Here is a 25,961-nt window from a genome sequence, read left to right as displayed (position 1 = left end):
TGTCAAATGCCAAAAGCCTTAACTGGTACGTCTGATGATCGAAAACTTATGGTTCAAAGATGTTGTTGTTGTTGTTAACAAGTTGATCTGTCCGCTCTTTCTAGGTTTCCGCTCGCCCTGTGAACACGGTGGCCTCTGTGTCAACACCGCCGGCTCCTTCATCTGTAACTGCACCAAAGGTTTTACCGGCGAACGCTGTGACATCAATATCAACGAATGCGCATCGAACCCGTGCAAGAATGATGGCACCTGCTTGGATGAGAGAGGAGCCTTCAGATGTGTTTGCATGCCAGGTAAGTTTTGCCGATTATTGCTTGCTTTTCTTGCCAAAAGGTGGCAATATAGGGGAGAGAGCAGACCCTTCACATGAAAAACCTACTCTTTAGCCTTCATAGAGGTGCTGCAGGAAGTCATAAGTTTCGTGATATGATTGATGCAATTTAAAATGGGGCTATAAATGATGGGACTCATGGCCTTGTCAGAAAAAGTGACTTGCAACATTTCTGTAAATGATTCTCCAGAATAACAGTTCAGTCTTTGAAGTTGTCACGGAGTTGGAACAGTTGTCCCCTGACATGTTTATGATCAGCCTTGTGAGAGCCTCTAGGGTATGAATCATCAGGGATCACTCTAATGATGTCTCCCCCTCTGGAGAGAACCCACCGCCCATTCACCATTTCTGTCATCCCGCTCTCGGCGTACCATCCTACGGTGTTTTACTCACACAGAGCATGTGCGTAATATATTACACTTCCTTCCTGTGTCCGATGTCCTAGGACGTTCTCACGAGCGCGGGGGACATGGAACAATAGCCCGCCTGAACCTGGACCCCCAACTGATGGCGATGTTTTGTTGTTGACCTGTCATTTCGTTGTAATGGTCGCTTCATTCATTAGTGGCACTTGTGTTGTGAAAAAGCACTCCACTTAAACCTGAGTGCAGAACACAGTACATCTGTTGTACATAATGTATTACGATTTCATTCAATTTGGGTGGAATCCGGAGCACTTTGTTTTGTGTTATTTTGTGACAGGTCTGTTGCCATTTGTTTGGTCGTCTGTTTAGAAATATTTCGTCTGTTGTCAGTGATTACCCATCATTGTTTGTGAAATATTTGGAGGGAAATTGTTTGCATGGAATTAAAAATTATTTTGGCACATTTTGTTGATTTTGTGGTGACTTTTGTCGTCAAAAAGTTTCATTATTTTGTGGCAGGTCGTGCAACCATTTGGCGCATTATCTGCCATTGTTTGCCGAAATATTTTACGGGAGATGTTATCGGGTGCGATTAAAATTGTTTAGTGGCTTTGTGGTGACTTTGTCTACATCTGATTTTGGTGTAAATGTCTTTGTGGTGATTTGACTAAAAAGTGAGAAATAATGTAAAGGGATATTGTAAGAAAACCTTTGGATAAATGCATGATTTGAGGTGGAGGGGCCTGGAAGGCCTGATTTTGGATTACAGCCTGAGAAAGAGGGATTTGACTAATACCTTGAAGCATGCAAACAATACCTAAATCAAATTATGTGCAACTGACGCCAGGGCATTGAACAGGATATGAAACTGCTTGAGTAAACACAGTTGTACATTGTCTGCAGCAAGTGTATGTGGGGCTCAGGTCTTGTTTGTTTGATACCAAGCGAACATGTGCATGAGAAGTGTGTGAAGTGCCAAGAGCACTATCCCAACCTTACTCAATTGATTAAGACCCTTTATCCACCTGAATGACCCTGAGGGTTTCAAATATGGGACAGGAACAACTGGTTGGAGTGTACTAATCACAGGTCTGTGTCAGTAGAAACCTGTAGTTGATACAATGACAATAGGCTGGGTGTGAAATATGATATAAAGCGTCCGTATAAAGATAGACTTGGAGGCGCAATATCAGTGAAAGTGGACGTTGATAATCACGGTGTTTGTCTTTGGTTGTGACATTCCTAGACTTCTGTCCGCCACAGAATTGGGTATGCATCGGCTGCAGTGTCTAGTACTCGTCGAATAGGAGTATTTGCATTGAGCCACATACTAAAACATACTGTTACAGCATGTCAACCTGGACCACATGTTCACTCATCATCGCATAGTGACAAATTCATTTAGTTTAACTGTTGTTGTGGGTAACCATTAGGTCTAGTCTGCAGGGAGTGATAAAAACTTGTAATCTAATGTATATCTGTGATGAATAATTCGATAATATAGTATCACTTTGTGTGATTCCGGTGAGTCCCCCCTGACATGGATGTTGTGTAATGCGTTTTGAATAAGATTAGCAGTGAGGTGCTTTTGTATTGTGAGGTCGTCGGGTTACATACGAAGTGTCACCCCTGTAAACTGAGTTCGTGTCATCATCGGTTAGTCATTGAATATGTAGGCTAATGTAGACTTGCTAAATTTGTTCCCTATTGAATTCAGTTGGGGCGACTCTCTCTGGTACCTTTTCCGAACTGACACCTACCAGTAGTTATACTGTCACAGACTGTCCAGCTAACTTGTTTGAATGCTATACCCATCTTCTCTAAAGGACCAACCATGTGCTCATGAGTGGATTGGGAAAGAGTCCAGAGCAGGTGATGCATCAAAACAGCGCTGTCCAAGTCCATGAAGACCAAAACAAAGACAATCACAACACTGTCTCAAATCTATGCTAATTTTCCCTCAACTAAATCTCAAGTTTAATGTTCTGTGTGAAGACCATTTGACTGGGTGTTCCCGAATTTGAAGTGTTCACCACCTATGGAGTCATAATGATTTTCTCATACCACATTCCAAAATTCAATTCGTATGCCATTTCAACGTCGCTACTGCTGGGTAGAATCGTGAATCCACAATGGTTTTTAGAGGAGACACTTCACGATCATGATAAGGCGAGTGCGAGTGCACCCGCTGGGCTATTGTCAGGAACAAATAGACCATCGAGAGACATTACACAGCTAATATCGTATCAATGGGATTTACGCATCTCGTACGACACAGCTTCATCAAGAATGGAGCGCAGTGCTCGCTATTCTTGTCCGCTATTTACCCGCTATGGGGTTTGCTGCGTTGACCATATGTCCATGAATTTCTTCTCATTTTCTCTGTGTTATCTTGGCATTTGATTAGGATTGAAGAATACTGATTTGACCTTCTCGCTTGTCTTGGTTAATAAGATTTTGAGGGGTTAGAATCTCTGGGACTAGTTGCTGTTATTACTGTGACTAATTCTGAAGAAGCAGTGATAAGTTGAGGATACCTCTAGTTTTGAACCTGTCCAGCTCAATCCTTTGTGGAATCTGCAAGGGTGCAGACCAACAGACACAATCTGATAAGGAGAAGGTTTTCCCTTTTACCCTGATTATAACTTGTCAGCTTTCATTTCGTCCACAAGGAATGTCAGAACAAAGTGGAATGAGATACTGTCATTAAGACGGGCCGTAACAATGCCAAGACCATCTTCTTGGCAAGCACAATACCACCTACGAATTTATCAACCATTTTCGCTAAATATGGCTACCAATCGCTTAATTTATCACCGGGTTCTGATGACAGGCGCTTTAGAAGATGTGGTAACGCTACAGTTGATTTGACGGCAACAATGTCAACAAGGGAAACCTTAGAGGGGATACCGCATTTAGGATGCACCACAATGATGCCGCATCTCTTGCCTGGGGTGTCTTGTCTTTCTCAGAGAAGACCCTTGTTCGAGGGCTTCTGATCCCTGTCTGGCTATTGAGCATCGACTGGTTCTCTGCCTGGCCATCTTGTGGAATAGTTTCTTACTTTGCTTCTCATCGTTGTGGACTCTCAATGCTGTCTGATCATCAGCCGGAGTCCTTGACTTGTCTCTGTCTGACAATAGGGGATGGTGGACCAGTTCTTTGGATTGTGTTTCCTGTGACAGTGCCACCAGACCTGTCGGCATATTATTAAGAAGATGCAAATCCTTCTAACCACAGAAATCAAAGATCATCATCCCTTCCTCAAAAAGCTGCGGTCAGCTCCCACACCCCAGAGGTATATTATTAGTTCTGTTTGGAGAGTTCATTAAAGGGGGAAGCACAGTCCAAGAGGACATGAAAAGTGACAGTCCATGTCATGACAACAATGATGAAATAGCCTGTACATTGGTATTATAAGAAGTACATCCATGTGTGGGCCTACATCATCGGCTTCTTTGAGAAGGAAAGTGTTTTCAGCATGAAGTGGGCCACACAATCTGCAAGAAGAGTTCAACAGTGTCCTCGGGGTCTAGGATAAGCAAATCTTGTTAAGAATGCTGTGGCCTGTTTCGGGCTGAAGTGGTGCAGGGCCTCAGGGTGCCGCTGGAACACGACTCTCTTTTCTCACCGCAGTGACGAAGTCGCCTGTACCTTGGTCTTGATCTGACCAAACTCAAAAGGAGGACAGCAATTTTTTCTGCAATCTTTCTATGCTTCACTTGAGCGTCTCTTCATGCCATTTTCCCTGCAATAAAAAAGCCAGCTGCCTTTTTAGGAGGGTTGGTATAATTATACAGTTGCACGATTTGCAGTCTTGTAGGGGCAGATTGACACCTCAGGACTTTTCAAGTGACTGGGCAAGTTCGTTCATGTGCATCAAAGACATTTTTTGTTGGTGAAAAGGTGACTGCAATTTGGAATGGCTGTACATGCACGCAGCTTGGGTTTTTCAGCCATGTTCTGGAGACAGACGATTTAAAAGTGGGGGGGGTGGGGGAGGGGGGTTATGTGATGTCACTCAACTGTTTGTGCTGAGAGTGGGGCAAAATGGTTTTGGTTGAGAAATTGGTCCCTCAGAGTTGCAAGGGTTAACATTCTTTATCAATCCTGGTCACCCACATTCTTTATGATGCTAAGCATTCTTGGAATCTCATCAACCTTTTCCGTCACAATCTCATTTTGGACCAGATTGCAAGTAAAGTGTGCTACACCATCATTTATCTCAAAACACAATAGTCATTATCTCATTTTCTGTGACCAAACATTCTGTATAGAATTTCCAACCCCAGCCATAATTCCTACCCTCCCTCATAACCCTGCATCCCATTGTGTTGAGAAACCTCAGCACTTTCAAAAGTAGAATCTTGTAGATTTAGAGGTATCATTTCGACCAGGACATTGTGTCGGCGAAACACTAACCATTCAGAGACAGAATCTCACCCATTCAGCTATAAAATCTCCCCAATTTGGCGCTAGAGTTTCGACCCCTTCCCCTTTCCCATGCGATTCTAGCCCCTTGAGCGTGTTGTCTTAAAACCTTATCTTCTTTCATTGTGACGTCCCCTTTATCAGATTCTTGTCCAATTCTCATGCGACTCTCCTCGAGAGATGAAAGAAGTCGTCAATTTCTTGTCATATTTCTCACGTCCACCAGATGTTCCTAAGAAGAATAACATCAGCTTCTTATTTGATTTTCAAAAAGGGATTCATGCAATTATTGTTATACTTCATAAAGGGTTTAATTGATGTGTCTGAAACGTGGCTCATCTTCCCACCATGATGGTCAGATATTGTGCAGCTCATGCTGTGAATGTTTGTCTTTTTTATTCCTCTAAACGTTCTGAGGCCCAGCTTCCTCTGGGGTCTCCAGTCTCCTCCTACATCACTTATTTACCCATAATCACCCAATATTGTCTTTTGAACTTACAATATCCGAGTTGATGCTCAACTCTCAACAATTTGATTATCATCTATCATTGCCAAAGAACAAACCCCATCTGATTGATGTGATGATCTGATGTCTCAATATTACGCCATCAGACAGATTATGATTCAATCAGAGCGCTACAGTAGTTTGATGGGTCCATTTATTATCTTCTTTACAATTACCACCACCTGCCTGGCTTAGTCTCGGCAGAGCAAGCAGCTAATCCTAACGAGGCTGCTCAGATTCTCCCTCGACGTTGATTCCCCGCATCGCTACTGACCCCAGCAGCGATGTCAAATGGTCTGGCAATCCCTGACGTTGTCCATTCGCCAGCGCCAGTGATTATTTTTTGCGTCAACGTTCATCAAGCTTAAGGAGCTTAGCTAACAGATTGTATAGTGAGAGGGGCGATGCCATGTTGAAGTGCTACAGACCTTCAATCTATTGTTAACTCGATTTACCCTGGTTTTATTTTCATGGGGAAATCTGTGAGATTATTATGGATGATGGGAATAGCCTGTCTCGGTATTAACCCTTTCTTGATAATAGCAGTTGTGCTGGCTAGAGAACAGTGCCAAATCACCTGTTTGTGTCTATCTATGACTAAGATGTCCCAAATAATCGAACAAGAATACAGAAATTATCTTTCACATTTGCGATATGTCCTAATATGCTTTGAAGAACATGAATATCTCGTACATCTAAGACAAGTAGAAATGTCCACATCAAGTTTGCTTAGAAAAACATATAAATAATCTATAAGATCTCTCAAGACGTTTGAATTGCCTTATCTTCGGTGACCATATGGTCCTCTCGTCTTGAGGACGATCTCCCAGCATCCATCACGCTGTCCCGCTCCGTGCGTACGGTCAACTCCAGCTGTCTGATTCTCGAGCAAATTTTCCCACGTGTGCCGCGATGACCTTCGTTCTATTCCATCTGCTCGGTGGAGATTTTGATGACCCCCTGGTGTTGGTTGATTGGACGGTGATGACTATCCACGATCGTTAAGGTGAACTTGTAGTGTTGATAGGTGCAGTACTGATCCTGGTGCAACAATGGGTTACAAACTTAAATTTTGTTTGTTTTGTGTGCGTGATTGACTCTCAGATTTCCTGTTTGAAAAAAGAATCTTCAGGAATTCCTTACTGGTCCTTGCTACTACAAGACTTTGTATTTTTAGGTTAAAATGAAATGATGTTATGTCTGATCGGATGGTTCAACTGCCTGGTTCTTCATACCTCTCTTCAAAGTTTGATTGAAATATGCCACAGAATTCTGTACTATTCTGGCTCAGAAGCCAGGGTGAAGTAAACACATCAATTCTCCATGGTTGGATGCACCAACATGATACTGTGTGTACATTGTACAACATTAATCACCGCAGAGTTCACGGTGCAAAACGGACATCGGCTATTTTCGATGAAATCTTCGGCCCACGCTGTGTGTTTGACGTTGTCAATGTTCACATATCATCCAAGGGTCAGTTGTGATTGTCCAACCTTACACAAAGTGAAACAGTGTTTTCACGAGATGGCCTGCACCGCCGGAGAAGTGGGGTGGCCTATTGTCAGTGCTGACAGGTCATTTTGACTGTGGCTATATCGGGCTAGACCGAAGATGGCCACCGCTGTCTGACCGTCTGATGATGGGTATGGTCTATCTCCAGTCAGCTTTAGTCAATAATCTGTTCAACGGGACAGTTTTGACAAGAAAAGTGACTATAAAATTTCTCAAAAATTCCACCTAATTTGCTCATTCCAAAGTAATGGAAAGGTCCTAATAGAAGTTATCTGGATAATTTGTACCTAAATTACCTCAATTTTTTGGCCTTTGACCAACTCAGTGAAATGAATTGGTAGTTGTTGTTTAGTGTTTTGTTTACATGCATTCAGTCTGATCCAGATACCTTTCTGTTGAAACCAAGTCACTCACATACCGTTCTGGGCCATTTCAGGCCAGTTAAGGAGATTGGTGGTCATCTAGTTTGGACATAATATACCCATTTTCAAAAATCAACAAAGATGAGAAAAAACTGGACAAAATATAGCAGAAGGTCTTCCAGTTGAATGAGCCCTAAACATTAGCCTTATCCAAGGTCGCGAGGCCTTTTTTCAAAATTGACTAAAACCTGTCACAATTATTTTGCCTCAAGATCAAAATACAAGTTGTAAACTATTCACTTAGATGACTAACGATTATGAGTGGGTAGAATAATAAACCTTAACCCTAATTTCATAAAATGCCCCATGCCGTAGGGTACTGATCTAAAATTTGAATATTAATGTGTTTGTTGATGTAAGATTTATTCTATATTTTGGTAGCAGTGAGGTCTGACCTCGAGTGAAATCTCAACAAATCCATGATTGGAAAAATAATGTTCAAATTTCGGACCCGAGGCGACGTATGACCTTTAATTCCTCTTCAACATGAGATTGTAATTTTGGCGATTGTTTGGTGCCGTTTCAAACATTGTTTGGGGTAATTTGATTTGCATGACAGAAGTCCTCATCAGACACAAATAATCGTTGAATAAATTTTCCTTTTAATCCTAATAGATGGGTGTTTTTGGTTGAGTTACAATTGAGAAATTTTGTAACAAATCTGATCCGACATAACTAGAGAGAAGATTGAATACACTGATAGTAGATTATGTGCTTGTAGTTTAGTTCAAGTTTTGTTGAAAAGACTGTTTCAATTTTCATGATTAATTTGCACATTCTCTCTAATTCTTTGGGAAAATTTCAGCCCTTAGGGAGCGGGCGATATTAAACAGATTTCATGGTTGATGAAGGGGTTTCTGAAATTTTAATCAACAGGGATTAAAATGTGATATCAATTTATGAGAACGACTTGAGTTAATTATGCAATTAGTTATGTTTGATTGGTGGTATTTCCTGATGTCATGTTGCAAGTCCTTCCAACAGAAACAAATAACTTTTTCGTTTATTTTTTTGTTGTTAATGTTTATTTTTCATTATGTCTTGCAGGTTATGCTGGAAACCAATGTGAGACTGACATAAACGAATGTGCGAGCCAGCCGTGTAAAAATGGTGCCGTCTGCCAGGACAAGATCGGGGAGTTCATGTGCAACTGTCCAATTGGTGAGTTTGAACAAACGGCTCTAACCCTGTTCATTTCAGCGGGTAGAGTGGCGATAACAAAATATCTCATATACTGGAGTATTCTCTATCAGGTTGATGAAATAAGCAGTCAAAGTCATCCAGACTTCTAATCGCACTGAATAGAGACCACCCGGATGATAATCACGTATCGTGTCTATTGCATTATCCACCCGATGAATGTCACTGATCGATTTTTGCGTAATCAAATCATTGACGACAATGCGTCTTGCTGTGTTCATTGACGACGCGTCTAATGGCCCCTTTCAATGGCGGCAAGAAATGAATCAACAATTACGCTATGAAAACATATCGGCCAATCAGATGATTTTATGCTTTGTTCCACGCGGTTGTTTTTCATGTCGATTAGAGTAACCGCAATAGTTTATGCAACTTTGATCTGAGCCATCGCTGGCGATCCATGACCTGATCGGTACTAATAGATTGTAGCTAATTGTAATAACTTAACCCATTGCAGACTTTCAGTCGTGCGGAAATTGTTTTTCAATTATTACCGTTGAATAATGTGACAATTTTGTTGTTGGTTGTTTTGAGATGGAGTTGATTATAATCATCATCATCATCATCATCATCATACTTATAATCATAGTTTCTGCTTCCCTGGTTTGACTAACTCCCTCGGCAGAATCTTCAATTCATACCTTTTTCAACCATTTTCACTTCGTAACATTTCCAGGTTTTACTGGTCGTACCTGTGAGACAGACATCAACGAATGTGTTAGCGACCCCTGCCAGAATGAAGGGAACTGCCTGGACCTTATCGATGGTTACCAGTGCGCTTGTAAAAGAGGTAAGTCTCAAAATCAGAAAAGGAAGAAAAAAAGGATCTCTGATTCCATCTTATGTCCGATGGTTAATGGGATAGTGGAAACTAATATTTGTTAGCAAGTTGCCATTCATGGAGTAAGATGTCATTGCCGTTCCTCTTTGAAAAGATGATAAGCGACACCTGCTTTGCATTATGCAGTGCTGCCACCTAGCTGGTGTTAAAGGAACTGACAGACTCGGGAAACTTCTCACAGAGTAGCAAAATCTTAGATCCTTTCCAATTTCTGAACAGGAACTTTTCTCATGAATATTTATTTTAAAATTTGCAGGCTTCAGGGGAACGAACTGTGAAGTCAACATCGATGAGTGTGCTGGCGTTGACTGTTACCACGGGACTTGTCAGGATGGCATCGGACAGTTCACATGCAAGTGTGAGCCTGGTTACAAGGGTTTACGCTGCCAGATCGATATCGATGAATGCGAGAGCAATCCGTGTCAATATAGCGGCACGTGTGATAATCTCATCAATGGATACAAGTGCCACTGTCCGAGAGGAACGACAGGTGAGGACTGATTTTCAAATTGGGATGTCGTCGGCAGAACCTCACAAAACATTTTGAAAAAATTGAAAAAAATATGGTTGGGACATTATATGATCAACTTTTCTTCAAATATATTCCGACCCTTGGCTTAGTTTTGGAGAAATATGGCAATGAATGATGTCTGCTAAGTTTAATGAGTTTTCATGTCATTATTTTCAGGCATAAATTGTGAAAACAATATCAACGAATGTTCGAGTAACCCGTGTCGCCACGGCGCCCTCTGTATTGACGCGATCAATGGATATAGATGTCAGTGTCGAGCGGGCTTTACTGGTATGTGGCAATTATTCAGCATCGGCAGATTCCTATTTGTTGTTTTACCCTTGGTTGACCCTGATGGTTTATGATTTTGTTCGAAAAAGATAGAAACTAAAGTATCAGGATACTAATCATGGTCATAAAGCACAGAAAGTAAACTGGCATACTCCAGACCATCATAAAACATGCATTCCCTTTGTGAAGAAGTATCCAAAATAAACAGGATGTTTGATTTAATGTCAGTCGGTATACAGGTCAGATAGGTTCAGTTCCAACAGTTTGTCTAGTGACTCTTTACTGAACATTGCAGTCAGGTGATACCAATACTCTGTAATATTTGCCAAGGTCAGCTCATTTACAGCTTGTCTAAGAGATAGCTACTATAGTCTTTCAAGTAACACAATGACATTAACCCTTTGAATGCTCTTCTTACCAGGTCAAAATTGCGAAGAAAATATCAACGAGTGTGCGTCGAACCCGTGCGCCCATGGAGGCACTTGTATCGACATGGAGAATGCATATCGCTGCGAATGTCCACGTGGCTATTATGACCAACGTTGCCTCTCCGACATCAACGAATGCTCGTCAAATCCTTGTATCAACGGAGGGACCTGTGTCGATGGGTTGAATCGGTTCGACTGCACGTGTCCACGAGGATACGAGGGATTCAAATGTCACGTGGAGACCAATGAGTGTCTGTCCAACCCTTGCCAACATGGTGGATCATGTATTGATGGAATGGGAGAATATACTTGCAAGTGTGGCCCAGGGTTCACAGGTACGTTCTGGATGCCCATTACTCACCAGAAATTGTATCTTATTTCAATTGAAGATGCGTCTTATTAGCAGGTTGAAGTGTCTGGAAAGGCGTACTCTAAGTTTGCTTCATCTGTGTGTCTCTTACTGTCTGGTCCGTCCAGGAGAGTTTGCTCCTGGTGCTGTTAGTCTAGTGCCTTGTTAGTTCCTCATTGAATTATAGCAAGACTTCTTTATGGGACGAGATCCTTTTCTAATCAATTATTTCAAGTTCTCCACCCCTTATAATTCCAGGTAAGAACTGTGACGTCAACATCAACGAGTGTGCCTCGAGTCCCTGCAAGCATGGCCAATGTATCGACCACATCAACAGCTACCGCTGTGTCTGTGACCTACCATACACCGGCCTGAACTGTGATATCGAGATGAATCCATGTTCTCCTAATCTGTGCAAGAACAACGCCCAGTGTGTCGCTCTACCAAACTACGAGTCATTTATGTGCAGCTGCCCTCTGGGATATACGGGTAAGTAGGCCTATTACTATAAAGTTATTCAACATCAGAATAATCAGGTCTCGGGTACCATTTCGGTTCAATGGGCTTGCACTCCACCCTTTGATTGTCAGGTAGCCCTGTTTGTGCTGCAAGTAACCTTGTCTTAAACAACCCTAGATAGATCACCTTAATCTATGACTGAATGATTATGATGCTGACCCTGTTTCCTTCTCTAGGTTTGTTGTGTGACCAGGACATTGATGAATGTGCCGCATCCAACCCATGTCGTCATGGAGCCACTTGCCAGAACACCAACGGCTCGTATGTCTGCCAATGTGTCCCGGGTTACGAGGGCCGCCATTGTGAAAACAACCACGATGACTGCGACCCGGACCCTTGTCAAAATGGCGGCACATGTCTTGATGAGATCGGTGACTACAGATGTTTGTGCGTGGAGGGATTCGGTGGACGCCATTGTCAGTTTGACGTGGATGAATGTTCATCTAACCCGTGTGAGAATCGAGCAACGTGCCGGGATTTCGTCAACTCGTATACGTGTACATGTGAGCCGGGCTTCAGTGGTGTGAACTGCGAGACGAATGATAATGATTGTACTGCTAGTTCATGTCTGTATGGAGGAACCTGTCGAGATGGCGTCAACAACTACACATGCGTCTGTGCTCCGGGTTACTCCGGGTCCAACTGTCAACATCGGATCAATCCGTGTGAGTCGAAACCGTGTCTGAACGGGGCAACCTGCGATGAGAAAGATGGCGCGTACAAGTGTCATTGTCCATTTGGATTCACTGGCCCACGATGTGAGGTAGGTGTACAGAATGTGCTTGGAAAGGGCTTTGGCAGGCAATAGTAGCTGACTGGTTTAGTGTGATTAGATCTCCTTCAAAAATGTCTTGTCTAAAATCTGTTACCATGACATTTATTGATTTGTATTTGAGAAATTTCACATCACGGTTTGCGTCTATCTTTTCAGGATTTCGTAGACTGGTGCAGCCAGAATCCCTGTCAGCACGGAGCAACCTGTACCCAGGTGTCCAATCAGTATGCGTGTAAATGTCGGGGTGGATGGACGGGTACACTCTGTGACATCAGCATGGTGTCGTGTGCTGTCGCTGCCCAAGGCCGAGGGGTAACGGTGGCCAACCTTTGCCATAACGGTGGAACCTGTAAAGATGTGGATAACATCCATACCTGTTTGTGTTTGCCGGGATACACAGGCAGCTACTGTGAGAAAGATATCGATGAGTGTGCATCGACACCTTGTAAGAACGGCGCCACCTGTAAAGATCTGATTGGTTACTTCACGTGCGAATGTGCCGATGGATTCCAAGGGTTGAATTGCGAATATGATATCGACGAGTGTTCGACGAAACCTTGTCAAAATGGTGGAATATGTCATGATTTGATCAACGGATTTCGGTGTTCTTGTCCGAAGGGTGCTTTAGGTATGCTGTGTGAGATCAACCCGAATGATTGCTATGAGGGTGCTTGCTTCCACGGCGGTACCTGCTTGGACAAGGTTGGCTCCTTCGACTGTGCATGCCCACCTGGCTTTGTTGGTGCACGCTGTGAGGGTGACGTCAATGAATGCCTCTCTAACCCATGCGACAGCGTCGGCACTCAGGATTGTGTACAACTCGTCAATAACTACCGCTGTGACTGCAAAGCAGGCTTTACTGGACGTCTCTGTGAGAACCGTATCAATTACTGCCTAACAAACCCATGTAATCATGGTGGAACTTGTAAAAATGGAAAACGTGGACCAGTCTGTATGTGTACCCAAGGATATTCTGGTGATCGCTGTGAATATACCAACAGTGACTGTGACAGTTCACCGTGCCGTAGTGGAGGGACATGTCACACCCGTCCCGTCGGCTACTTCTGTGAGTGCCCGACAGGAGCGACTGGTATACACTGTGAGTTTGATGTCTATGATGAGTGCCAGTCCAATCCGTGTATGAACAGTGGACTCTGTCTAAACCAAGTTGGTGAGTACTTTGTTTAAGTTGCCTACTGAATTTAGGTTGTGTCCTTTGACTCAACAAAATGCCTTCAATTTGGAAAACAAAGAGTCATCATACATCTAACAAAGAGAAATTTGACTTTGAAAGAAAAAAGAATACTTGGAATTGCCTAATTCTGCTCCTGGTGTTGGTGGGTGACACCACTTGAATTCAGATGCCGTAACGGACACCTCTACCAGCGGGAGACCCTGCTTGCATACAGAGCGTCGTTATTCTCTTGACTTCTTTGCTAATTAATCTCCTCACACAGTGCTCTAACATATCATTCTAACCATATCTTTTCCAGCCATGTACCAATGTCGCTGTCCACCACTCTGGAATGGTAAAAACTGTGAGATATATGATCCTTACTTTACGGGAGGAATCGCCATTGATGTCACAACCACACCAACCACACCTATCCCGTTCGATAAACAGAAGGAGCTGTGTAAACTCAACAAGTGTGACAAGAAAGGCAGCAATGGAGTGTGTGATGTAAGTGTGTCAACCTATTAAACCCTTCAAACGTTGAATATACCTAGCTCACCCTTAAATCCTGATCTGCAGTAAAGGTTAACTTTGCTGATAGACAAGTTGGATGAGGAAACTAAAAAGAACAATAGTCCTACCATCAAAACTAATGATTTGCTTCCTCCCATTGCAGAAAGAATGTAATACCCACGCCTGTAACTATGACAACAAGGAATGCTCCTTGGGGACGCTACCATTCAAGAACTGTACCAATCAGAATGCATGCTGGGAACTCTTCAAGAACGGTCAATGCGACCAGATTTGTAACACAGAGGCGTGTCTTTATGACGGGTTTGACTGTGAGGAGAAAGTAGAGGAGTGTAATCCATTCTATGACATGTACTGCAGCAATCATTTCGCTAACGGACATTGTGACACGGGATGTGACACAGCGGCATGTGCCTGGGATGGTCTCGATTGCGATAATGAAAACGAAAAGCTCGCCAAGGGTGAATTGGTTGTCGTGATCTATAAAATGACTCCAGCAGCATTTAAGAATATCTCCACCCAGTTTGTGCGACGGATGGGTATGCTGCTTCGTGCGACTGTCAGGATTAAGAAGGATGTGTCTGGGAATGATATGATCTACCCGTGGCCGAACACCGTCAAACGTGTCAAGAGATACATCTCTGATGTGTTCTCCCGAACCAAACGTGCTGCCGAGTATGGGACAGAAGTCTATCTTGTGATTGACATCCGCAAGTGTAAGGAGAGTAACTTGGAGTGTTTCGATAATACGAAAGATGCATCGGAGTTCATCGTCGCTTCAATGAACAAAGGATGGGAACCTGGAGTGATGATTGGTCAAATATCTTGTAAGTGTCCTCTTTTTCAATTTCTTTACATGTCAACTCTGGGCTCAGAACATTTTGAAAGTGTGCATCGCTTCTGCCAAATCGATGATGTATTGATGTATTCATGCTTCTGTTTCATGTTTTGCAGCGACGACGGGTCCAAGAGAGCCCCCGACGACTGATGTGACAAAGAATCTAACGTACATCATGGCCGGCTCTGTTTGTATCGTCATCATTGCGTTGTTGCTTGGTGTACTTGTAACAGTCTCTCGACGTCGTGCGCGGGGTAATACCTGGTTCCCAGAAGGATTTCTACGTGCAGCTGGGACTTCTAGGACGAGGCGATCACATCGTCGTGGACCAGATGGAGAAGAAATGAAGTAAGTATTGCTAGTCTTTTACCAGGGTAAGAAAACAAACCCTTACCGTAGAATCGAGCTTTAGATGTACTCACTCGCCAGTAATGGAGTTGGAAGGCTCCCTCATCGATTTCTGGTTATGACTGCTATTCGAGCTCAGTCATGGTTACACACACAGTGAATACTCAAAAGAGAAAATGCAGAAAAGATGTTTTCATATTCATATTTCATCATTCCTCATTACAGAAATGTCCACAAGGGGTCGCAACAGTCACAACTAGATCGTGTTGATGCCAATGACAACACGACAGTGTCTCCACCAGATGGCAGCAGCTGGACAGAGGAGGACACCATGGGACAGCCGAAGGCAAAACGATTCAAAACGGAACCGTCTATGATGACGGAATCTTCCACCGACCCGACTCCTAATGGTGATGTCCCCAATGGAGATCTAGATCAGACAGACACAAGGCAATGGACACAGCAGCATCGCGATGCAGCCAATATTCACGGAGCACCGATTATGGCAATGAGTCCACCTGCTGATGAAGCTATCGACACAAAGGATGTGGATGTTAGAGGACCTGGTAAGAGGACAACCAGTCAAACCTGTGGGAACTGGTCCTACTTGAGAACGTTTACAAACTGAGTGATTTGACCCAAAGATCCGAAAGATACTATTAGAGAGTGCAGAGTGAGGTTTGTGACGAATGGTCTTGCCTGTACCGTCAGAAGACAATTTCAGTCAGTTTCTTAAACTTGGCCACAGATATCACGCTGTATCATAGACAGTGAATTTGCCTCGCAATACAGTTACAATATTTTGTCTTCTTGCTTCCAGATGGGTTCACCCCCCTGATGCTAGCCTCCTTCAGGGGAGCGGGACTGGATGGTATAGATGACGAAAGTGGATCCGGATCGGCCGAAGGTGGAGAAATCGACGACGGATCTGCAGCGATTATTTCTGATCTTCTGATGCAGGGGGCAGCACCGAATGCTCAGAAGGATCGCACCGGAGAGACACCGTTACATCTAGCTGCACGTCATGCAAGAGCTGATGCAGCTAAACGGCTCCTGGATGCTGGGGCTGACCCTAATGCCCAGGATAACACTGGGCGGACACCACTTCATGCTGCTATTGGTGCCGACGCACAGGGAGTGTTCCAGGTAAGTCATTTGGAGAGTTTCCACAAAGACAATCATTTGGCTCCCAACCACCCTGGGACGTATATACGACGGATAGAGGTAGGTATATAACAGAATGTCCCACAGCCACACATCATAGAACCAACAAATTTGGAATGGGTCCTAAGAAGTCCAGGATTTCTAAAGAACTTGGTTCTGATGTGGGGACATGCTGAGGGTGGAGAGCTTGCTTGAAAGTGTCTTTAAGGGGAGGACAGTCGGAGTTCTATCTGAATTTGTTACCAATAAGATCTGGCATTTTTACCTCTTCATTGTCTTTCAGATCTTATTACGGAATCGCTCCACCAATCTGAATGCGCGGATGCACGACGGAACGACACCAATGATCATGGCAGCTCGGTTAGCCGTAGAAGGCATGGTCGAGGAATTGATCAATGCCGATGCTGACATGAATGCCACCGATGAGTACGGAAAGACGCCGCTTCATTGGGCGTCGGCCGTCAATAATGTTGAGGCCACGATCCTTCTCCTTCAGCATGGTGCTAACAGGGACGCTCAAGATGCAAAGGTGAGAGAAATCGAAATTGAAAATGTAAAAAAGATGGTTCTTTCACCTACTCTAATATTGTGATACATTGGGGCTGATGTTTAGATATTTTGACTTGTACATCAGCCTTTTGACTGTAACTGATCCTGAAATCATTCCCAGTTATTCAGACCCGTTTCTTGTTTCTATTTGCAGGATGAGACTCCTTTGTTCCTTGCTGCGCGAGAGGGAAGCTACGAAGCCGCCAAGTGCCTCCTGGATCACTATGCAAATCGTGACATCACAGATCACATGGATCGGTTACCAAGAGACGTCGCACACGAAAGGATGCATCCTGATATTTTACGCCTTCTCGATGAGTACCATTTGAATAGCCCAATGAGCAACGGACTTTCAAATTCACCATCAATGCCGAATGGAGCGTACTGTCCGCCCGGGATGAAGCAAGTTCGTCCTAAATCGCGGAAGTCACGTGTCAATCATGCAAAGGATCAGATGTCGCCGGCTAATGGCCGCCTGGTGGCTGTACCAAACCGCAGCAGCAGCAAGAACAAGCGCAAGAAGCCGCAACAAAATGGACGCTCATCTGCGCAGCATAATGGCGAGGTTTCATCAATCAGTGGCCTGTGTCCGGCAGATTTGGAGATCGAATCTCCTACGGGTTACCCTGACCTCAGTAAAGGATATGATCCAACGTGTAATGGACATATGGGTATTTCACAACAGGATATGCAAACCCTTGGTGACATTGCCACAAGCTGTGCCATGGCGCAAGCTCTCGAGGACCACAATCGTATGACGTATGTGCCGGCAAAGTTGATGCCTCCGATGGAGCACATGCGGGTGCAGGGATCGGCGTATCCCGGCCAACATGGCATCAGCTCGAGTCCTAATGGACAGGTCGGCATGAATGAGATGTACTCGAGCAGTAGTCCTGCATCACAGTGTAGTGTCAACAATGGATATAACAGCCCGAGTTCGTCGGGTAGTAGTCCGATCAATCAAAATGTTGGCTCGCCCAACAAGAAGGGACTGGGACTTCCAACCTCGCCCACACACATACAAGCCATGCAAAATGCACAGTTCAATCTTCGGCATAGTCCACATAATTATTTGGAAAGTTTTGGACTTCCTCCAGATTTGAATAGCATTCCTGTCTCCGTTATCGGCCCTGACATGTCGCGGCAACAAAAGGGTTATCCTCCACAAACACACATCAATCTTCATAATCATCACATGACACCAATCGATCAGTATCCCACGCCACCGTCGCAACATAGCAATCATGTGGACTCAACGTCGCAACACGTGAATGGTCTACCACTGCCGGATACGCTGTATCTTACACCATCACCAGACTCACCCGGGCAATCGCCAGGTCAGTGGTCAAGCTCCTCACCACATTCCGCCCACTCTGATTGGTCAGAAGGCATATCGAGTCCCCCGCAACCAGTTGGTCAGATGCCCGCCAATCGAGCGGCGAAAAAACATTTAGCGGATGCGATCTACATTTAGGTGTTCACGTTGAAGCTGAACTGTTCAGACTTCTAGAGCTGTGATGAGATTAAATGTTCACGTACTCACGTTAGAAAATCATCCGGTTGAGTTTCACGAAGTTAAAGTTATTGTAATCATCGCAGGGCCAACTTGGCTGCTGTCTATAACTGCTTTGACACACATTGCTGTGTTAGAACAGTAAAAAGGAACTGAATAGGTGATTTGAAAATGATTCCTTGTGACTGCTCAAAGGATAGTTTTCTAATGTGAACCTGAACACCATGCACAAATAACTGTAAATAATGTGGCCAAAGACTGCTAGTGATGTGACTGAGATTCATGGAGACTTACGGAGCCCGTGAGAGATTGACTCTATGCACTTTTATACGATGGCTTCAATATTCTGATAGTGGCAGCAAGGATATACCCGCAGAAAGTCCAATAAACCAAATGTGCTCTGTAAATGTATCAAGTGTGAGTAATCAAACTGAAAATACTTTCGGCATACACCTACATGTAACTTGATGACATTTTTGTGTTCCCATACATATTTTCTTACCAATAGTACTGTCATTTTGGGTTGTAATATGATTACAGAAGATTTCTGACTTTCGCAGTGTTCGTGCCTGCTGGGAAGCTGATACTACAATAGACTTTTGAAGAACTCTGGTTCTTATTTTCTGAAGAAAAGATGTATATATTTCACATTGGTTTCATTCGTCAGAACACTGAAAGCATCCAAGTCCTATGCGACTTAAATCTTTCCGGTGGTGTTGTCCTTGGAGAATTGAATGACTTTTAGTCATCATTTCTGAATATACCCATATTCATTGCTGGCCTTCATATGTTCATGTATGTAGTGCATATCGAGTTCTATACATGTATATGCAGGGATGTAAAATATTATATATTTTGTACAACAATGACCTATATCACGTTTTCTAATGTTTTCACATTTATATACGAGTTCTCCATGTGTAGGCATGTTCTCCTATCATTGTGTGGTATGGTAGTTAGGTAAGATAGTTAACCCTTTAAAGACTCGCCTTCTCTAACTTTGGAGGTTAACAGATCTTGTCACCATTTCCTGCCTGAGCACCACATGTAGAGGTTCTCCTGCAATGCATTATTCAAGTCTTTTCGTAGAACCTTGATTTGATTTCGTCATCGACTTTCAGCAACACTTCTTGAAAGAGAAAATGTTGAATATTTTCTCCATCGACGTGATATCTTTAAAGGGTTAACGTCTTCTCTCTGTCATAGAGTAGGTGTCTCCTTCATCAATCCCTCAAATAAAGTTCATATTTATTTTTCTACTGGGAATATTCTGCCTCAGTCTGACTTTGTTGGTGAGATTATTTCGAGGTTTTTGGCATTTTGGGTTTCACAGGACCTGTTACAACTATTGTGTCTTTAAGGGGGATATTTCATTTTTGTGACACAATACAAATTGGGGTTATTTTTCATTTGTAAAGATCTGCAAATCTGTGTTATTATTCTGTAAATAGTGTAGTTATGTAGATACACATTGAAACTTGTGTTCTGGGTCACTCCATTCTATTTTCATTATCATTTGTGTCAGGTTTGTCTTGTACACCCCTCTGATTCAAAATGAGCGTGATCCAGTACTGTCATTATGGCTTAAAATTGATTGGGTTCATTTTTGCTGGAGGGGTGATTTTCTGAATATTGAAGGATCACATGATTTATTTGTCAATGTTATTTTTACTCATATTGGTCACTGATATTGTTTAGGGGTATTTTTTATTCTCATTTATGGAAATGGATTAACATCCATAATGTGAAATTTTTCAAGGAAATTTGTTGGGAATATTCCTGATGAGTTTTAGCTCGAGTCAGAATGAAGCACAACCAGTCGTCTTCAGTCAGCCAGGTGCAAAGTTTTTAAAAAGCCAATTCAAGTTTTGTTGAAATCAAATGTCAAAGGTCGGCGATGTCTTCCAAGGCGTGTGAGGTGTCATTTATGACAAAACTCAAGAAAGCTTTCCTGTTCCTAATAATGATAGGTCGACAATCAAAAATGATTTGATTCTCAATGGTTTGGAAAATCTGAATGGCTACTTGGGTTATGGGTTACCTTTAATTTATTTCTTGCAAACTTTTTGTCCATATTTACGTTGGGCTTTGCTTCTCGACATATTGCGCTATTTTAAGTTTGGTACTTTTGCGTTGATTGTGTACATAGAATTTTGTAAATTATTTATTTGAAAACTTTGCAGCTGGCTGAACAGAGGGAGACTGTTGTTAGCTTCCTTTGATATGTTGAAGGATCCAGAGGAAGTTTGAGGAAATATCCAATCTGTGCATCTGCTCTTCGGCCATGCATTTCATGTGCTTTGGGACTGTCACTGTATCTGCATAGTTAAGCCTTACTATCCTTTATGGAACCAAACTTAGCATTTTGATACCATAATTTCACAACTATTTTAAATCAGCCTTTGACAATGTCCCATTTTACGTATTGTGGAATGTTTCCCTTTTACATCTTTATCAGAAGAATTCATGCACTAAATTATTTTAAATTATTACAGTCTTCCAAGGTTGTTGAAATTAAGTGTCAAATCTGAGGACACACACTGTTAATTATCAATATCGTTACTTGTGATTTACTGCAGTGCCTTTCATGTGGTTTTTAGCATTTGTAAGACAATGTTTACACATCAGTTTGTTGGCATGACGACACATCTGGTTGCTATGTTAACTTGTTTCTCAGATGAAGAATCTCATCTTTTTGATCTGACAGTTTTTGTCAAAGTTTGTTAGAGTATTCCAATATTTTGTTTCCATGGTGAATTTTAAGGTATGTCTCCATGGTTACCAATGGTATCAGTGGAGATTTACTGACAAATACTCTTTCCTTTTAACCTTATTAAGACAATGGCTAAGAGCAGAAGTGTAAGAAGAAGTGTAAATACGTGTTCATGCTTATTGTCAGGGTTTAGCAAGACTGGACTGGGTTTAGTTGGGTTGTCGTGTTCTGCACAATTTCCTTTTTTTATGAGCCTCAGGCAAGATAAAGAAACTTGGTTTTGGATGCTGAACTTGAACTCTAATCAGATTTTGCATGTTTTCACTTCTCATTTGTTTGTTTTTGTGAGGTCTGTATCATCACCAGTTGTACAGTTGTGTGTTAATCCTGAGACTCGGAGTATCAACCGGCTTGGGATGTGTATGCTGTGACCCATACCTGCAGGTTAGGATGCCAATGCAAGGATAACCCCAATGAAAACTTATGTTTACGTTGGACTACACTGACCCAGTCCGTCTGTCACCCAATTGCATGGCTTGAGGCTGTCGCTACAGCAATGGTTTGTAACATATCAATGTTATAGGTTGATGAGATTTTCTTGTACAGAATTGGTCGAATGCATTTATCATCAATAACTAGTGACCCAATACTTGAATGATGTCAATAAAATTAGTTATACAATTGTAATTTCTGCTTTCCTTGGTTATTGTTCTATTGAATGAGTGTTTTCAGTCCTGGAAACCAGCTGGAGGGCATGAGATCATCTGTTTTATCCTTTCCCTGTAAGGGAGGACAGTAACATCAGTCTGAAACATGGTGAACTCCTGGTTGTCTCATGCTAGTGCCTATCATTCATTACTGACATCAACCAGCCTTAGCCATGAAGACCTAGGTCTCATTCGTGGACAGAGCTTTGGACAACCAGTCCTAGCTATGAAGACATGAATGTCTCCTGTGAGTGATTGTCACATACAGGCTTTGGACAACCAGTCCTCGCTATGAAGATACGAAGGTCTCCTGCGAGTGATTGTCACATACAGGCTTTGAACAACCAGTCCTCGCCATGAAGATACGAATGTCTCCTGCGGGTGATTGTCACATACAGGCTTTGGACAACCAGTCCTCGCCATGAAGATACGAAGGTCTCCTGTGAGTGATTGTCACATACAGGCTTTGAACAACCAGTCCTCGCCAAGAAGACCAAAAACAACAAAAGGAAGACCATGACTATGAATAAGAAGTTTATTTCCTTGTCTCTCCTCCATCCTAAATGCATACAGAACATTTCATTATGTACAGGGATACAAAACATGGATATCATAGACAGTCTACGGCTTCATCTGTACCAAGACGAGGTTAGGTAGCTGGATGAGTGTTGGAAAGGTACTTCACAATCACAGACAGACGTCAAGATACATTCACAATCATTTTCTTACATACAGATAAATAATGTACAAATTATTCAAACTATATACATGCAGTCATATGCGACAAGCTTGTGGTTGAATTGAAGATGCACAGTGTAGAATCCTTACATTTTCCTAGTAGTAAGTACATGTGTTAGCATTGATAAGGAAACAGGAGGGTACATCGAAAAGGATATCAATAAAGCAGCTACCTTTCATCAGCTACGTACTTATTACCAATATCAAGCGTGATTAAACAACCAGGCAAACTCTACCTAAATATCAGAAGCAGTATCGCGTTGGGGAAGTCTTTGCATGGGTGTGATTGATGGACATTTAACATTACAGACATGAAGGTGTAATCGAAGCACAGAGGAGACAAAGATACCATTGCACATTCTGAAGCTCTGCATGAAGATATTCTAACTGTTGAGGTCATGGGATTATCCTCAAATATCACTTGCACCAAGACCTGGGATCAACATCCAACAGTTGTCTTTCCTATAATTGCCCCATAATTGCAACAAATGACATTTTTCAAAGGTGCCCGTCACGATATTTTCAGTTTCAATGGAGACACTAACTCAGCACCCTCCCTCACCTCCATGGTGGCAAAAAGTCGCTCTACAAATTTCCATCAACAAAATAACTGTTGACTTTTTAATGTGGTCAGTCAATGTTTATGTTTCCATGGTGATCAGAACCACCAGAATCGCACATAAAATAAAAATAAGATGACTATAACTACAACTGCGGCTATTTTGGCGTATGATGATCGAAGATTCAGATATTTAGCATCCTGTCGATATTTCTGTGAGAGACTTGAGAGGTTGCTAGCTTTGTTGTCAAGTTCTGAAAAATAAAAGGAAATGATGAATCAAGAAGGTGAATGCATTGTCTCCTCCACACACTGAGGGAACTTTTTCATTACCTGGACACAAGGTTTCATGGGACTGACGAATGATCAAATTGTATAGAAATTCCTGATTAAAGACCAAATCATTCTCCCCATCTTTAAAAGAGGGTGTCCTGCAAAGAGAGGTGTCCACTAAGGGGGGTTTCAGAGTGTATGTACTAAGTGCCATTCCCAAGATGACTTGTAGATGTAAGAACACAGCTTACTGACAGCATCTGTAGATCTAGACGGGACAATTACCTGATAATGCTTCCCCTCTTTGTAACACATCGTCTATATTTTGCACCATTATCCTCTGAACGTCTTGCAACTCTGTGTTTATGCTCGTAAGGTTTCTTCTCGCCCTCGAATCAAGGTAAGATTTCTTTGCTTTCTGCATGTATGTGTCTGCAATGGAGAGCACACAAGCATTGTGAATTCCTACCGAAGGAATCTGGCTGTGTATTGACATAGATACAAAGATGGGAGTGGTACAAAAATGTAGCTTAAGACCTAAGCTATACAATATGTGGATAACTCCATCTGTCAGGACTGACAATACTCACCAAATTCAATGAAACTATATGGTCTAGATACTGTTGAAACACGTGCTCCAAATTGTAACTGGAATTCATTCTGCAGGTCTTCAAGATAGCCATACGCTAACCGTTTAGAGTAAGACTTCTCACAGAGAGCTAGATACACAACCCCTCGCTCATTCAAACAACTGCAAAGGAAATTTAAGACTTGTTAAACTTAAATATGGGCAGAACAACAAAGAACACATAGTATGCCACCATACAGTCTTCTATTAGTGGCTCTCTGTCTCTATGGCTTCTACTGAGCGGTGCATAGTGAACTATTTGACTTGACAGAGAGTGACGATCAAAAGAAAATTCACAATCCCCATACTTACTGGAATATGAGAGCCCCAGCTTCCAATGAGAATCTTTCTGGTGACTGTGCATTGATTTTCTTGAAGAGTTGCTTGGCCATGTTCTGATATTCAAGCATGTTTTGTCCAGCCTGAAAATAACAATCATGTCGATAACAATATCACAAGTAGGTATAGTTAGATATGTTACGTCCCTCGCCCCTTGCCACAAAATAGTAAAATTTCATGCATCTTTGACTATAACATTATGATTATAACAACAATCTCCTGAGGCTGAGGATTGGGAAAACAGCCCCGATCGCAGGATCATGGCGATGCTGAAGCTGCATAAGCACAAAAACACAGGCCGCAGATGCCGGTGTTGTGTCTGGGATTAGCCATAATGGGCTACGACGTGCCATCTGCATCCATTGGCTACTGATGATATGAGACACCCTGTAGTGCTGTACATTTGCACTGCATTCAATGCACTGGCTTCAGAAGTGAAAGTGAAATCGTGCGTTTACCTGCTGATCATCCTGCATTGACGCCGCTAGCGGTAGCCCATCAGCCACCCTAGCTATCATTGTCATCAGAATCATTGCGTCGTTCAAAGGTTACCCTTTTGATGATGAGAAGAAGTGAGAAAAAGCTAAGAAATTTGTGTGAAAATTTTCTAGCAGAACTGTCGGTGACGTGTCTACATACTGCGCATGCTCAAATCAGTAGCGTTTCCGGAAAAGTTTTGTAACCGGAAGTTTCTGAAACATCAAAAGTATTTGTTTGTTTTGTACAAAACTTTGTGGACTTCTTCTATCTAAATTCATCATTGCATGCTCAAAATATTGAACTAATTGGTTTGAGAATAACGCTGGTTAACCAACTTTTCTCTTGAGGTCAAGGGTTAACATTCTGCGACGCATGCGCATAACCACGTAGCAAAAGTATGGCATCCTGAAAAGTTTTGGATGACAGAAATGACAAATTTCTAAAATAGTTTTCCGAGTTACGTGAGTCACCTCTGACGCTCCGATCTCGACGTTTACTTCACAAGGCCCTTGTTAATATATAGGACCACACATTTTTGTTATCATAGCCCCAGTTCTCAAATAATCCATTGATTTCTTCGGTGTTCATCCACCAGCTGTCTTCAAAAAGTACACTTTTGTGTGGTTGTGACAGTGTATTTTGCAGTACATTATGTACTATGAACGCCCTCTTTGTACTGTGCGGTTCGAATAGGCCAGTAGGCCTAAGGGTGGTGAAGCATGGGATCATTCTGTGCTTAAACCGCTGTTCTTTTTACTTTGCTGACGCGACGGTCGTCGCCTGCAGGGATGTCGTTGCTGTTGTCACAGTCAAATCAGACACGTCACAGCCAGCCAAATGATGATGTTGGCACATAGGCCTAATCCGTGCCCATGGCACTCACTGCTTGGAATTATAAATCAGCTTTGAGATAGATTAATTGGT

At 42.6% G+C, this 25,961-nt stretch overlaps 3 protein-coding genes across 14 annotated transcripts in view; 2 read left to right on the top strand and 1 right to left on the bottom strand.

Annotated features, from left to right (window-relative positions):
• LOC135501839 (neurogenic locus Notch protein-like) overlaps positions 1-22,000 on the top strand; it is a 67,581-nt gene extending 45,581 nt beyond the window's left edge. For both annotated transcript variants that reach the window (XM_064794207.1, XM_064794206.1), the window contains 16 exons: positions 105-293; positions 8,617-8,730; positions 9,446-9,559; positions 9,867-10,100; positions 10,299-10,412; positions 10,834-11,175; positions 11,448-11,678; positions 11,885-12,471; positions 12,640-13,654; positions 13,977-14,164; positions 14,334-15,015; positions 15,143-15,374; positions 15,600-15,940; positions 16,195-16,520; positions 16,822-17,067; positions 17,242-22,000. In XM_064794207.1, coding sequence (XP_064650277.1) covers positions 105-293; positions 8,617-8,730; positions 9,446-9,559; positions 9,867-10,100; positions 10,299-10,412; positions 10,834-11,175; positions 11,448-11,678; positions 11,885-12,471; positions 12,640-13,654; positions 13,977-14,164; positions 14,334-15,015; positions 15,143-15,374; positions 15,600-15,940; positions 16,195-16,520; positions 16,822-17,067; positions 17,242-18,561 — 6,275 coding nt within the window. In that variant the 3' untranslated portion in view covers positions 18,562-22,000. The remainder of the gene's footprint in view (positions 1-104; positions 294-8,616; positions 8,731-9,445; positions 9,560-9,866; positions 10,101-10,298; positions 10,413-10,833; positions 11,176-11,447; positions 11,679-11,884; positions 12,472-12,639; positions 13,655-13,976; positions 14,165-14,333; positions 15,016-15,142; positions 15,375-15,599; positions 15,941-16,194; positions 16,521-16,821; positions 17,068-17,241) is intronic.
• A 556-nt stretch (positions 22,001-22,556) lies between these two features.
• Positions 22,557-25,650, bottom strand: LOC135501619 (vesicle-trafficking protein SEC22b-like). Its single transcript, XM_064793834.1, has 6 exons — positions 25,508-25,650; positions 25,016-25,110; positions 24,531-24,640; positions 24,181-24,341; positions 23,876-24,022; positions 22,557-23,571 (listed from the first exon to the last, which is right to left on the bottom strand). The coding sequence occupies exons 2-6, from the start codon at positions 25,088-25,090 to the stop codon at positions 23,417-23,419; spliced, it is 648 nt and encodes a 215-aa protein (XP_064649904.1). The 5' UTR covers positions 25,091-25,110; positions 25,508-25,650; the 3' UTR covers positions 22,557-23,416.
• LOC135501618 (protein transport protein Sec16A-like) overlaps positions 25,432-25,961 on the top strand; it is a 31,880-nt gene continuing 31,350 nt past the window's right edge. For 10 of the 11 annotated variants that reach the window (XR_010449621.1, XM_064793827.1, XM_064793833.1 and 7 more), the window contains exon 1: positions 25,432-25,498. The gene's annotated coding sequence lies outside the window, so the exon portion shown is untranslated. The remainder of the gene's footprint in view (positions 25,499-25,961) is intronic. The other variant, XM_064793824.1, reaches the window with a different exon arrangement.

The sequence above is a fragment of the Lineus longissimus genome, chromosome 17 (assembly GCF_910592395.1).
Source record: "Lineus longissimus chromosome 17, tnLinLong1.2, whole genome shotgun sequence".
In the NCBI taxonomy this organism is placed as follows: domain Eukaryota; kingdom Metazoa; phylum Nemertea; class Pilidiophora; order Heteronemertea; family Lineidae; genus Lineus; species Lineus longissimus.
Note: the sequence above shows the minus strand (reverse complement) of the source record. Positions and strands in the feature narration are given on the sequence as shown.